The 15,133-nt window shown below is 41.9% G+C and overlaps 1 protein-coding gene across 4 annotated transcripts in view; it reads right to left on the bottom strand.

Moving 5' to 3' along the window:
- NFKB1 (nuclear factor kappa B subunit 1) overlaps nt 1-15,133 on the bottom strand; it is a 122,785-nt gene that overhangs the window by 13,831 nt on the left and 93,821 nt on the right. For all 4 annotated transcript variants that reach the window (XM_086406769.1, XM_086406770.1, XM_086406767.1 and 1 more), the window contains 5 exons: nt 10,832-10,975; nt 9,070-9,159; nt 6,904-7,089; nt 5,281-5,422; nt 1,830-1,944 (listed from right to left, as the gene is read on the bottom strand). In XM_086406769.1, the coding sequence (XP_086262895.1) occupies nt 1,830-1,944; nt 5,281-5,422; nt 6,904-7,089; nt 9,070-9,159; nt 10,832-10,975 (677 nt within the window). The remainder of the gene's footprint in view (nt 1-1,829; nt 1,945-5,280; nt 5,423-6,903; nt 7,090-9,069; nt 9,160-10,831; nt 10,976-15,133) is intronic.

Genomic DNA, 15,133 nt, shown 5'->3' with positions numbered 1-15,133 from the left:
CCTTAAAGGCCAGCCAGGGGGTCCCAAATCCTTGCCCATCAATGAAAACAATGGTAAAGGGGTGTGAGAAGTGGATCTGCATGCCCCCAAGAGTCCCCACATCAGAAGGCATGGAAGCGTCAAAGGGAGTGGTTTCAGAGTTTTGTCCGAGCACAGTGGAGAGTCTCGATAGGTGTACCCGAATGATACAGTGCGGAGTTTGGCACATAATAAATCACAACTACTAAGCCTGTTGTGCAGTGTCCTTTGCAGGTCCTATTTATAAACAGAAAAACAATTCCTTGAATCTGACATACAGGCACTAAACTTAAGCACTCTTTGAAAGGGGGACTGAGAAGTGCAAGGTCCCATTTCCAGTTTTATCTGCACACTTGTGATGGTGAAAGGAATAGTCGGTCCTGAAGCCTGAGAGACTCAAGCTTTATGGGCAAGTGACTTTCCAAATACCAGCAACACCCAAACTGGTATGAAAATGTGAAGAAGCTATCCTTTAAATACATACCTAAAATTAGACCTCATTCCTAGTTATGAGTCAGTGAAGAATTCCCCAACTTCATTTTCCCTTTGATCTTAAGCATGATGGCCAAAGACATGTCCTAATGGCTTAATACCCAATGGGAAACTGTTACTTTCCAGTATCAGGAGACACAGATCAACTTGATCTATCTATTCACAGATAAAAATCTATTGGGAGCTACATGTAAACATTTCAGTGCTATTGCGTTTAGAAAATGACTCACATCACTGCTTTAAAAACTGAGAACTGGAACAAGCACCTTTACTGTATAAATAACTGTACATGGTGGTGTCTGTATTTTTAGAGGGAGGGATAGGCTTGAGTCAGGCATCCGTGCATGCCGTGGAGGCCAGGGAGGACTGGGAAGTCATTTCGAGTCTTGAAGGGAAGGAGAAAACAGAAAAACTGAGAAGGGCACAAGACCAGGAGGCTGTAGAGAAGGCTGGTGGGGCCGGTAAAAGGCAGCAGGAAGGGAGAATACCAGGGGGAGAGGGAGGAAGCAGACCCTACTCACCTCCTCCCAGCATGGCCCCTTGGCCTGGGGGGCTGGCCGGGGTCTGCGGCTCCTTGCACCAGCATCCCAGCTTTGCTTCTGACACCCTCAGTCTCCTTTCCTCACCTGAAATCTGCGTGTGCCCACCAGGCAGCCTCACTGAGTCTCCAGTCAGCTCTGCTCTCTGAGATACTTGACCTCTGTAACAAGAGTTCCTCAGCCTGCTTTTAAGTCTACCCGATTTCTGTGTGAATCTGATTTGGGCAAATCTCTTTAGTGTTCCCTGTTTTCTTCACCTTGAACATTATTATTATTTTGTGTTTTGAATTTTCTGTTTTTTGAAGGACACTTTTTCCTTCTCAAGCAACCTTTTTAGTTTTCTTTATTCTTGACTCAGCACCCTTCATTTGACAACCATTTAATCTAGATGCTGTCAACATGTTCAGCACACTTCAAAATTCTTGTAAATCACTGGCTTTTCTAACTGAAAAGTTTTTTCAATTCTATTTTTTCTCGACAGGGGTGATGTATTTATCCTGCAGTAGACTGTCTGCTTTGGCAAGTTTCTGAAGCTTCAAGTTTGCAGTCTCTCGGCAGGATGCTGAATTTCATTGTGGAGTGACTGCTATTATACCCATAGATCAAAGGATCCTCATTCATAAAAGAACATTCCTATGTAATGGGCTTTTTTGATATTACCTACAGAGACATGTTGTTTTATTTTTGCTGTTAACATTATATGCTACTGTTAATACACACACAACCACACGTACACACCATGGGTTTTTCTTCAATTGTCTCCTTGATATTTCTGCTTACCTGGTAGAGATCATTTCTCATGTTGATAATTTCATCAGAAATCAAGCCAGATGTGACTTCCAGCAGATCTCTCACAAGCTGATTATGAAGGTGGATGATTGCCAAGTGTAAGACACTGGAATAAAAATATAGTGGCAATAATCAGCTAAAGTGTTAATGGAAAAAAAAAAGAAAACAGGTTCCCACGATAGGATTAGATTTGTAAACTGAATTTGGCTCTCACACCTAGTTTCCTTTGGCGCGCAAATGTCTGGAATCTATGAAACATCCTGAATCTGAGGTGGGTGTGCTCTACTGCCTGCTCACTTACAGAGCCTGCCTGGTTTCTCGGGGCTCAGTTCAGACTCCTTGACGTGTAAAGGAGCCTGGACTTTGAGGCAGAGAAGTCTCCAAGTTCAAATCCTAGTCCTGCCTCTGTGCTATGGTTTCAGGGCATTTTCTTCTCTAACTTTTCCCTGCCTTACTTGGACTCACAGATGATATGATGATGAGATGATATGCCTGAACTAGGATTTGTTCAGAAAAATATAGTTATCTCACCTAGCCCTGCCCCCTCTTCCAAAATACAAGGAGGTGGCTCTTGAAGAACTTCCTAGATCCCAAGAGGGGAGAGTAGAGTTAGGCTCTTAACTACAGGAAGAAGCCTTGATGCAAACCTCTGGAGGAACAATGTGATTGTATTTCTCCCCTGAATTCTCTCCGCTGCCTGGAATGGTTTTGCTCCTCTTGTCTGCCTCAACAGTGCCTCTTTATCCTTCATGCTCCAGTCCAAAACTTACATCCTTGGAGAAGACTTTCTCAGTTTCCAAGGCAGAGCAAGCTGTGCCCCGCTCAAGTTTCCTGCTTGGTTGAGCAACTACAGTTTTCTGTACATCCTCTCTGTCTTCTGAGCCTCTTGGAGGCTGGTTCTCTCTGGGTCAGCCTTACAGCCCTGGTACACAATTTAGACACTAAAATAAGGATGACTGAACAAACTGAGGGCTTACAGTAATGAGGCTGAAAATATTGGCAGGTGCCAAGCATCAGTCCTAGGAACAAAATTTTTTTAATTACTAAAAAAATTTACTATTAAAATTAATTGGAAATGACACAAGAATAAAAAATGGCTACTATTTGTTTAGAGCTTTTAGTACCAGACTACACTAAGCATTTGACATACATTATCATATTAATCATAGTCTTACAAGGTAGGTAATATTATCCTTAATTTTTGGTGATGAAACTGAGACTTATGGGTATAAGAGAACTCAATCCAGGTCATATATTAAGTCCATGACTGTCTTGCTCCAAAGCCATCCCTTAATTCCTTAAGGTCTCCTGCTTCAGGGGCACGTGTGCGCTGCTCTGTGGGGTGGTGGTGAACATCCAGGGTGAGGAACCCTCCGAGGTATGGAGAGATCACGGTGCAGCGCACACCTGGAGGAGCCCGTGGTGGCAGCACGTATGAGGTTTGAGCACAGGCTGCGTTTTCTCTAAGCATGGCAGGTGTCATTTTACTCAGGCCACGTTCTTGGCAATAGCAAGTGTGTATTACGTGGGATTAACACTGACATAAGAGAGCCTGAAAAACTAAACTGTGGCATCATTATTTGAGAGGGATTTTTAAATGAATTATCTCAGGGTTTCAGTACTATCTTTTGAAACCTAGGACTGAAAGAAGATGGATGAAAAGGTCCTGAAGTCTGATGCAGACGTGATGTATGTATACCAAGAAAAAGGTCGTACTTCAAAAACTGCCTAAAAATTTCCATGTGTAGCTCAGCATTTCATAGCAGAAGTACATTCCCCCTCCCCCATAAATTTTCACACCCTCATGGGAATTTCCCCAGTACCAGAAGTTTTTATTTTTTTTTTCATTGTATTTTCTGTGATGACTAATGGCCACAGGATTCAGATTAATAGCCGAATACAATAAGCTCAGTGAAAACAAGGACCTGAGCTGTGAAGGCTCAACGCTATTCCTGTCTGCATTCTTATGAGGACTCTTCCTTGGTCTCCCCAGTCTCACCTGTCTGGCTTCCCACTGCGGGGAGTCCAGAGGGAGGGTGTGCTTGCGTGAGAGTATTTGGGGGCCTGGGAGGGGATTCTAAGGATTCACTTCCTGCCTGGGCAGGAAAGGCTCCATCCCCAGCCTCTCCATGTATTTCCAGGTCCTCACACACGTTCGTACCTTTGCCTCAATGCCCCCACTTAAATGCGTGTGCCTGTATCCCTTTTCACAGTCCTCCCTTCAGACACCCGCGGTCCCTTTCTAACTTAACATGCACTCACCTTTCTTAGGCTCATCAGCTGGTCCCTAAGAATGTCATCTGCAATACTGCTGTCCTGTCCTGGTTAACTGCTTTCTCTTGTGGTTATATGCTACTGAACGCTAACTGGATTATTTAACCCTGTAAAACACGTTCTGCTGTGGATGACATTACACAACGACGGCTGTGCTGGTTCCTCCCGTACTGTATAACAAGGCCAGTGGTTACACCACATCCTTGGTTACACTGCAAGGAATGAGAACAAAGGTCTCTCTTTGAAACCCCGAGGTTGGCACTTTCCTAAAGCATTTGGTTCAGTGTTTAAACTAGGTTTAAGACACAGCACCCAAGAGCTCTTCCAGAGAGAAGGATTTCTCACTGTTGATGCTATTTTAGGGAAGGTTTTGAGCAAACCACTTGACTTGGACTTGAGAGCTGCTGTTGCTTGCTATTTTTATCAGCTTTTGAGATTATTTTAGAAGTCTCAGTGAGAGGATGAGGAGAACTGTTTTAGAAAGAAGCCAGGTGTCCCTGCACTTATGAGCCCTGTAATAGCAGAGGTGGGAAGCATGGTGGTGGAAGGGCAGATTCCCACACCACGTGGGTGAGAGCAGTCAGAAGAGTCTGGTCCAGTCACAGACTGGTGACCGTGAACACAGGCAGTAGAGAAGGAACTGTCAACCGGGAGAGAATGACGACGGCCTCTTAATCATTTTGTCATTGTTGCTCTTGTGCTGTTCTCTGTTGGGTTTTTCCTTGAGATTACTGTTACCACAGGTATGCAGTTGGGATAATAAGCACTTTAGACATTTGGTAAGACCAAACTTTATTACATTATTCCAATAAACAAAAATATTCCAATAAACAAAATGTTTATTAGATATTATTCTAAATCTTATTCCAACAAATGAAGCAGGGCTTTTCAAAAAGTACCATTCCCCACACACATCTTAGTTTTCTAACCCAGACTGTTGTACTCTTAGATGAGTAACCAGCTATTTTAGAACTCAACAGGTGGGAACCATGGGATAGAGAGGCAGATCACACTACTCAGCCTTACTGCATTCTTTTTCTTGAGGGAATGCTTCAGTAGCAGGATCCAGTGACTTCAATCAATTCATCTCATCTCTAGCCAGCATGCACACAATTCTTTTCTCTCTTTGTCCCTTTAAAACACCTTGTTTACAAAAGTCCTGACTTACCTGTCCCCGTTCTCATCCTGCACGGCAGTGAGATGGCGCTGGACGGCCAGCAGCATCTTCACGTCTCCTGTCACTGCGTAGTCAAAGAGGGCGTTGGCGTGCTGCTTGGCCAGCTGCATAGCCTTCTCCAGAAAGAGGTTATCTGCAAGGCAATGATCACAGTCACAGTTGAGTTTCCTACACTTGCTCTACAGGAATGGCATGCTTGGGGCCAACACCGTCAGCATCAGCACTCTGAGACCCTGCGACACATTGATTTAGTGGAAAATGCTCCTTTCAGGGCCCTCCCTGGTAGCGCAAATGGCAGAATCCAGCTGCCAACCCAGCAGACACAAGTTCGATCCCTTGGCTGGGAAGATTCCCTGGAAATGGAGTCTTTTCCTGGAGAATCCCATGGGCAGAGGAGCCTGGCAGGCTACAGTCCACAGGGTCGCAAAGACTCGGATGCGACTGAGCGAGCACGCGCACACACACACACCTTTCAGTGCTTTTGGACTGTGTTCACTGCAAAAACCACAAGTGGATGTTGGCTCACTGATAAATATAGAGGTTGATCTCAAAAAACCTGTCTACAATTTTTTTGGGGAAAAGAAATTCAGAAATGTCTGTTATTTTAAGGGGAATAATCAATCTCCGAATAATGTTCACTGGATTTTGCCACAGTTGTAAATAATCAATCTCTTGGGGAAATAATCCTTCACTGGAATCTTAAATGACTCTCTTGCTGGGCAGGAAGTGTCAAAAACCAGTCTCTGCCACAGACAGACAGACTCTCTCTGAGCCACTGGTGTTTGTTAGGTCTTTATTTTTATCGTCTGTGACTTTGTTTTATTAATTTTTACTGGGGTATAGTTGCTTTACAGCCATTGGTGTTCTTGTAAACTTTGCTTCCTGAAGGTCAGTGGGAGGAAACTTGTGGCTTGCAGGCCAAATCCTGTGTGTGGCCTGTTTTTTATGGCCCCCTAGCTAAGCATGGTGTGTACATTTATTTAAGAAAAGAAAAAAAGAACATGCAGCAGAAACCCTATGTAGCCCCCAGTTCTACTTATTTACTGTCTTTCTCTTACAGAAGAGGTCTTCCAAGCATAATCTGGGATGACCCAGACTCGTGACACATACCCTAATGGGTACTGGTTCCAGATTTTCGCTGTCTCTCTTAATCCTAATTCTCCAAAGAAGGCAGTAGCATAAAGGGAAAAGTTCCATTTTCAGGCGAAGTTCCACCTCAGTGTGACAAGTCAAGCTACAGTCAGAGAAGGGAGACTCAAAACTATGCAAACTGCTCTCTATTGTCTGTGGTGGAAATGATTTAGATTATCTTTCCTGATACCCTAAAACTGCATGACATGACTGGAGAAGCATATGTAAATGTCTGTACTTTATTGTCAGAGATAACACTGGGCAAATGGAAACCCCAGTGTGAATAAAATGACCCGGCACAGGCTTTTCGAAAGGCATACCGGGCTCCGAAGAGCACACGGAACCCGATGTGGATGTGTCATCTTCAGTCTTCAGATCAACAGGAGATAAACCTGTCTTCTGAAACAGGTTCTCCACCCAGACCTGACTCAGCCCTCCCCAGCCAGTGCCACGCGACCCTCCATCCTGCACGAGCTCGCTCACCCTGGAAGCTGCGGTTCTCCTCCTTTACTCCTACGGAGCACGTCAGGTTAGCTGCAGTGCCCCCCTTGCAGGATCCTCCATCTTGTTCTGTGGTTTCTGTTACTTGCTCAGAGAGATTTACAACCTCTCTGTCATCACTCTTGCCACAACTTTCAGGGTCATTTTTAGATGGGGTGTCTATGGTTCCTAAGATAAAAGCCAAAAAAAAAAAAAAAATCAGCCTTTTCTCAGTAAAATCTATTCAGTTATAATTCACTGTTTCAGCAAAGGTCAGCCAAAGGTAGAGGCAGGTTTACTGCAAAGGGAAAAGAAAAACAGTTAATTTAAAATTCCTTTTAAAATGATCTGTTTTCCAGGATATGTTAACACCTACAATGTCACTAACTGTTGATGTTATTTTCTCTTGAAATTGTGGGACTTAGGCAGCTATTTGTTACTTTTGTTTATTTTCATTCTTATTTTCCTGAAGAAAGAAACTTTGTACAGCTTTCAGTGCAAAGACTTCAGAGCCATTCTTTGTATTATACTTGGTTGCCTCTTGGCTATATAACTTATGAGTGCAAATCACTGAACTCTTTAACAACAGTATCACAGAGAATAAATCATAATAGGTAAAAATTGTTTAAAAAATGGTCATAAGTAACCCAGTTTGAAGCTATTTTAAAGTCACTTCCAGAAAACTTTTTTTAAATTGAGGTATAATTGACATATAACATTGTAATAATTTTACATATACAGTATGACGACTCAATATTTGTGTAAGTTGCAAAATGATCATTACAATAAATCCAGTTTAACATCTATCAGTGTATAGAGTTACAAATTCTTTTCTTGTGATGAGAACTTTAAGAGCTTAAAAAACATATTTTTACATTTCTAAAAATGTACATCTTATCCTGTTTATTTGGAAAGGAGGAAAATGAAGTAAAGCTCTTCTAGGAATTACAAGGAAGTGGCATTTTTAAAATTCTTGAAAGCAGAGCAGCTATTTTCCCCATCCAGTGCTCAAGCAAATTGTGAAGATGTGGTCTAAATTCATATTCTTCACTGTGGGAGTTAACCTGTGCAGTTTCTGATCATCCTCATTCAGGTCTCACTACACTATATGACAGCTACTATGAGAGCACTGAGGTTTTACAGGCAGACCTGGTTCAAATTCTGGTCCTGCCACTAACAAATAGGTATCTTCAGTGAGTAAATGGTCATCTGTGAACCTTGATGTGCTCTCTCTATAAAATGGAGAAACTAATGTTTTCTTTACAGTGAGTGGAATCAAGAAGATGATTAAAACATGTAAAAGCATCTGACATCTTCAACATCTGTTGAACACACGAGAAGACCTTTTTGTATTCTTTTTTCAATAGGTACACTGGAATTGTACATCGAAGAATTGATGCCTTTGATCTGTGATGCTGGAGAAGACTCCTGAGAATCCGTTGGACTACAAGGAGATCAACCAGTCAATCTTAAGGGAAATCAACCCTGAAAACTTGTTGGAAGGACTGATGCTGAAGTTGAAACTCCAGTATTTTGGTCATCTGATGCAAACAGCCAACTCATTGGAAAAGGCCCTGACGCTGGGAAAGACTGAGGGCAGAAGAGGGTGTCAGAGGATGCGATGGCTGGATGGCATCACCAATGCAATGGACATGAACTTGGGCAAATTTTGGGAGATGATGAGGGATAGGGAGGCCTGGTGTGCTGCAGTTCATGGGGTTGCAAAGAGTCTGACAAGACTGGGCGAATGAACAGCAACAACACTGGAATGGACATGTAATATGAAGCATGAACACATGAACAACTGCTAATTAGAGGGTACATTTGATGAGAAAAGACCATCCCTATAAAATTCTAAATGTCTTCAAAAGTGTAGTATTTGATTAAAAAAAAAGAGAGAGAGAGAATAGGTAAGTTTGGTGATGTTACGTTTGAATAGGTAAGTCTCTTTATGCTTTTTCCTAATGTTCTTATCTTTCCCCTGTTCATGCCACGTACAAAGTAAATATATAAATATAAACAGAGCATCAGGAATAGAATGTCTACTCTCCACAGGAAATGATAGTTTTGGGGAAAGAAGTTATTGTCTTAATTTATTTGCGTTTATTAGTTTTCAAGATAATGTTGTGTTAGTAATGACTGGGGAAAAAAAAAAAAAGCGCTACTTACCATGCTTCATCCCAGCATTAGATTTAGTGGTTCCAGTATGGAAGGTAATTCCGCCATACGTGGGGAATCCATAGTGGGGGAAGCCATACCCTGAAATGGCAGGTGTAACAATTGAAACCTCATGACAATTGAAAAAAAAGAGCCTCCCCCCCATCAGGTGAGCACAGGCTTCGGTGTGTCTGACACGTCGCTTCTGTTGTGAGTTAGTAAGACGCATCACGGGGTCGTGGGATCCTGAACATTCCATTCTGGCCTGGCTGACAGTCTGGCCACTTGGGCAGAAGCCAGACTCTGGGGAGTGTGCAGAAGTTCATATCTGAGGCCTCCCACTCCCTCACGGTGGGGAGAGTCTAACGGCGAGGGGCTACCACCCAGACTCGGACTGGCGGACACAGAAGACAGTGAACTAACCTCTGGAGAGAAAAAACTGAACCAAACCAAACACATCTACTGACTCCTCAATAGAAACACGCCCCCACTGGTCACTCGCATGCCTTTTTTGGTGGAGGCGTAAGCTGGTAAAACTCTTTGGGGTAGCAGTGGGTATCAGTCATACTCTGTGACTTAGTAATTTTACTTCAAAGAATTTAATTTACAGAAGTAAACTGGAATAAAAGAAAAGCAATGTGGATAGCGGAGTTCAGTGCATTTTATATAAAAAAAATTAGGAAACAATGTTCAAGTCACTTGATGAAATATTATTAATCATTAAAATGGTACGTAACAATTATGCTTATGTAAAATTTATATAACCATGGAGAATGCTTATGTTAAACTGTTAGGAAAAAACAGCTTACATAACTCTATAGACAATCATGTGAGAATAATGAATAGGTCATATGACTAAATGGATTAAAATAATATATACAATGAGGAACACAGCTATGCTTGTATATGTATAAATGTATATGTATATGTATAAATATATATTATATATATATATATACACACAAAAATTAAATAGCTAATCTGTAATGTCAGGATTTTATATATTTTCAACTTTTCTATAATATAGCATAAATATAAAATGAAACCTTTTCAACGTTTCCAAAGAATACCAAGACAACTGTATCCGCCTCCTCTGCCCTTCAAAAAAACATGAGGTGGTAATATACCAAAATGTTAAGAAGTATTCTTTGGATAACTGATTTCATGACTTTTTTTTCTTCTTACAGTTTTCGGTATTATCTATCTACATATTCGCAAAGAGTCGGACACGACTCAGCGACTAAACTGAACCAATCTACATATTATAAATTCAACATGTGTTTCTTTGAAAAAAGTTTACTGGGAAATTTTTCTTTTTTGGCCATGCTGCACTGCATGCAGGATTTTACTCCGACCAGGGGTTAAACCCATGCCTCCTGCAGGGGAAGCATGGTCTCAACCACTGGACTGCCAGGGAAGTCCTGGGAAATTTTAATGAATGTTAATACATCATGTTCAATGGAGTTCCCTGGTGGTTCAGCAGTAAAGAAATCTGCCTGCCAACGCAGGAGACATGGGTTCAATCCCTGGGTCGGGAAGATCCCCTGGAGAAGGAAATGGCAACCCACTCCGGTATTCTTGCCTGGAGAATCCCATGGACAGAGGAGCCTTGTGGGCTACAGTCCATAGGATCATAAAAGAGTCAGACATGAATTAGACCCTAAACAATAACAGTCATGTTCAGTAATGTCACAACTACTCAAGGCATAGACAAGGAAATCTAGGAGAAGGCAATCCACCCTCTCTGACGCGAAAGAACAGCCTTGGTTCATACCTGGGCCGGTACTTCCAGCACCCCCACCTCCACCACCGCTGCCAAACATGCCCCCGCCTCCGGCTCCAGCACCGCTGCCACCGCCGAAACTGTCCGAGAAATTGGGCATGAGCTTCTGTCGTTTCCTTTGCACTTCCTCTTTATCTGTGTTTAAAGGAAGAGAAACCAAAGGAGAAGAGATTGATTCAGTTCCACTACTGGCCACAGAAAGAATATTGATTCTGATGGTATTTTTAAACATCTTAAAGGGAAACAGAAAACACCCAAGGAGGAAGAGATGCCAAATTTCAAGAAGCATTATATTTATTCCAATGAATACGAAGACCAAGAACTAGCCTCAGAGAGACCACAGAACAGTACACACCCAATTCTTTCTGGAATAGATTAAGTCCCCCATGTCATTCAAGTTAGTGAGACATTAGACTGCCCATCAGAGATGGAGATACTGAAAAAACTGAATGAGAAAAACACTACTGAGCATTTTCACATGGTCATACAAAACAACTGTTACTAATCAGCTAACATTTACTATGCATCTACAGTGAGCTAAGTGCTGTGGATAAAGAGAAGTATGACATCATGCCCTTGCTGTCAAGAACCCTCCAATATAATTTTAAGGTTTAGGGGAAAGACAGAGAGGACACGATAATACTATGTATGTTAAAAAAATTCATGGTGCCAACTAGGGTTCCAGGAGTTTAAGGGAAGACTTCGAGGGAGTACCCATGAGCTAGAAATTCAGGAAAGACTTCCAGAATCAACCTTCCATTAGCAGGGGGCAAAGGGAAGATGCTCTGGGGAGGGGATGCAGAGAGAAAGAAACAAAGGGACCAATGTACGCTGCACGCTTATGAGAACAGCAGGGCATCAGTTTAGCTGAAGTGGAAATTTTCTACAAGGAATTGGTGAGAATCAGGGCTGAATGGGACCACACTGTCAAGCACCTGGACTGTGAACCTAAGGGATTTAATTTACAGGCAGGAGAGCCATGCACTGTTTCTGAACTGGGGACGCTGTGGACAGGGTGGTGTTTTAGGAAGATCAGTCTGGCACCAGTGCATGGGTAAGAAGCAGAGACAGGACAGAAAGTGACAGAAGCTGCTCCTTGGTGGTCACCATGAGAATAAAAATGGGTGGATCCCAGAAAGACAAGAGAGGGATCTGTAGTCATTGGTGACTCATGAAATGCGTGAGGCTAAAAAGTTTAAGACCACTACTTGACTAAAATGCAGTGATGCCCGCTGATATTTTTGACTGTCCAGGTTTGATACTGTTTAGACCTTTCTCCCTCAGTCCTCATGTGATTGCTCTATTTTTCTCTCGCTTCTCACCAGCCCCATGGCCCCTCTGAGTTCTGCCAGCGCCTTTGTGGTCTATCGTTGCATTCTTGTTTCTTCTTTCTGTTTCCCTTTCTTTACCTTCTCTGATTTTCCCACCATATATTTTTTTCTCCCTTCTCTCTTTTGAAACAAAGGAGTGAAAGAAGCTTTTTGGGTTTTGTTTAATAGGGTATTCTTTTTTTTTCAATCAGCAGCGCAATACTTAACAATTGTCCTATTTCTGGTTCTTCAGGTCAGTTCTGGTAATTGTTTATGTTCAGAAAGATCTTCAAAATTTCTAATTCTGTGGTTGTTTCAGCCGTCTCAGGGCTAGGAAGAATGCTGTTGTTTACTGATTATCTCATGAACATCTAAGGGCAGTTGAAAGATGAAGCAGGGGAAAGTAGGGTAGCAAAGTATACTTTAAAAATCATCTTTTAAAAACAAATCCTATCCAGACTCAGGAAAACAAAAGCCAGCATGCGTCAACTTCGACGAAAACATGCTCCCACTAGAAAAGGGTGACTTCAAAGTGGAAAAACTTGAACAATTTCCTTATCAAAAGGTTTTGGACAGATTTACAAAATTTCTCCATAGAGAAATTTGTATCATGACTAACAGAATTATTACTCATCCTATAAACTGTTGATCTTACATGAGATATTTGTTCATCAGTAATATGAAATACAAGAGCAAACCAGACAACACATTCATCTTCAGAAATAAATACCCACTGACATGCTTTCTAGCAAAGAGATCATTTGGTATTCCTTTTGACTTATAAAAAGGGACAGTCACTGGTTACATCATTGTAAAATGGGAATTTTTAAGAGTCAATTTAAAAAATATTAACTATCCTACAGTCATTAAGATGTCAGTGACAAGAAACAGATATAGTAAACTCCACAACAAGCTTTTTTAAAATAAAAGAACCTGCAGTCTGAATTCCTACGGACTTGAACATGGGGACTTTCACGCTGGGTTCACTCAACCTTGTGGTGTGTTTCTGACAGTGGACTGTGGGATGTACTATGAAACATCAACCTATTCTAAAAGGGCTCAGTACAAGCTCTTCTTTACAGAAGAGGAAACCAAAGCTGGGATGTTAAGGGACTTGTAGAGGTCAGGGCAGAGTGAAGATCAGATGCAAGGTCTACTGAGCAGTCCATTATGTCATCGCTTTTTGGGAAACACTCTAACACATCTTCACTTCCTTTAACAAAGGATGACTTAAGAGAACAGCTTAGTTCACAAAATGTCGGTACAACTCTAGCCTCTACCACCTTTTGCTGTGCATGTGCCTTAAAAGGACCTCATTCTTGCTCTCTGGGTCCTAGTTTGCTAGTAAAGAAAGATGTCTGCATTTATCCTGACCATCCCTTTCGTAATTGAAAGATTACAATCCTATTTCTTCCTAATCCCTATCTTTTCAGACTGAGAAGTCATTTTGGTCTTTCTTTGCTTTTGTACAAAGGCTCCTCAACTATCTTCTTCCCTTGCCAACCATCCCTCTCTTGATTATTTTGATTGTTTCCTTGGACCCAACAATCTCCATGACATTTTAACGAGACACAATGGCAGTGGCCATAAAGGGTGCAGAGTTCAGGGCTGGATGATTCTCTGCAACAAGAGGAGTATTACATATTGCTTTGTCTATTGTCCTGCTCGGTGGCACCCAACAAGTTACTAGTGTTTGGGATAAGGACGGCAAATCAGTGGGTCAATCAGTAACTCAGGTCTCAGATATTTAATAAACACCTTCTGTGTGACATATATTGTTTGAAATGTAGCAATAAACATGAAAGACCAAATCTGTGATCTCAAGAACATTCTTTCTACTAGAAGTACAAATAACAGGCACATAAATTAATCGGTAAGATAATTTTACATATTGATAAAAATAAGTGAAGAATATAAAATGAGGTAATGAGATAGACAGTGACTCCAGGAGCTGGGGGCAGTGGAAGGTATGTTCAATGACTTCTGAGAAATGAAGACAGTGATTCTTTGGGTTGTATAGTTTGGATTCATTTCCATACAGTTACTCTGATGCTAAATGGCCTGCTACTTTTCCGGCCAGTCACAGGTCTGGTGTGATTATTTCCCCTTGTGATTATTTCAACCTGGGATTTTATAATCCAGAAGTTTTTATAGACTAAGGTAATTTGTTATCTTCAATAAAACACTTCTAATCTCACAACAGGGCTTCCCAGGTGGCGCTAGTGGTAAAGAACCCACCTGCCAATTCAGGAGACGCAAGAGATGTGGGTTCAATCCCTGGGTTGGGAAGATCCCCTGGAGGAGGGCATGGCAACCCACTCCAGTATTGCCTGCAGAATTCCATGGACAGAAGAGCCTGGTGGGCTACAGTCCACAGGGTCTTAAAGAGTCGAAAACGACTCAAGTGACTTAGACCACGCACACCATTTCGCAACTCAATCCCAGTACGTACTGGCCATTCTTTCTGTGGAGCTCAACTATTAACTCTTATTTTTCCAGGTGGTTCTTTTCATACTATTTGTATAGATGGGATTTTTAGTCAGTGATAGCCTGGAAGGTAAGTGCTTCTCGCATAGAAGTGAAGTTTTGAACTTTCAGGAGACCCCAACCCAAGACAGCTCCTACTATAATAGAGTAGCAATAACAGTAATAGTCTGATCTACCTTGCTGTATCCATGCACAGATACCACTGGGAAAGAGACTCAGGCAGCCTAGAAACCAAGTTCAGCTTTGAATATTTCTAGGCTCATACATGCGCAGGTAGTCTGAGTTGCCTTTATTTAACCAATTCTCTGTTATTGGAAAAATTGACATTAACTGGAGCATGTTGTGAGGGAAGAAATCTATTTTTTTTCCCTCATAAAGTCCAAAAAATTTGCCCTGTTTCTGTTTTGTGTCTACTTTTTTAGAAGGATGTTAATCCAAAGTGGGCAAGTGAGGAGAGGTGACCACTCCTGGGGAAGCCAAGTGGGCAGGGCTTGCC

The sequence above is a fragment of the Bos grunniens genome, chromosome 6 (assembly GCF_055505025.1).
Source record: "Bos grunniens cultivar Pamir isolate PY7600 chromosome 6, Bosgru_T2T1.0, whole genome shotgun sequence".
In the NCBI taxonomy this organism is placed as follows: Eukaryota; Metazoa; Chordata; class Mammalia; order Artiodactyla; family Bovidae; genus Bos; species Bos grunniens.
Note: the sequence above shows the minus strand (reverse complement) of the source record. Positions and strands in the feature narration are given on the sequence as shown.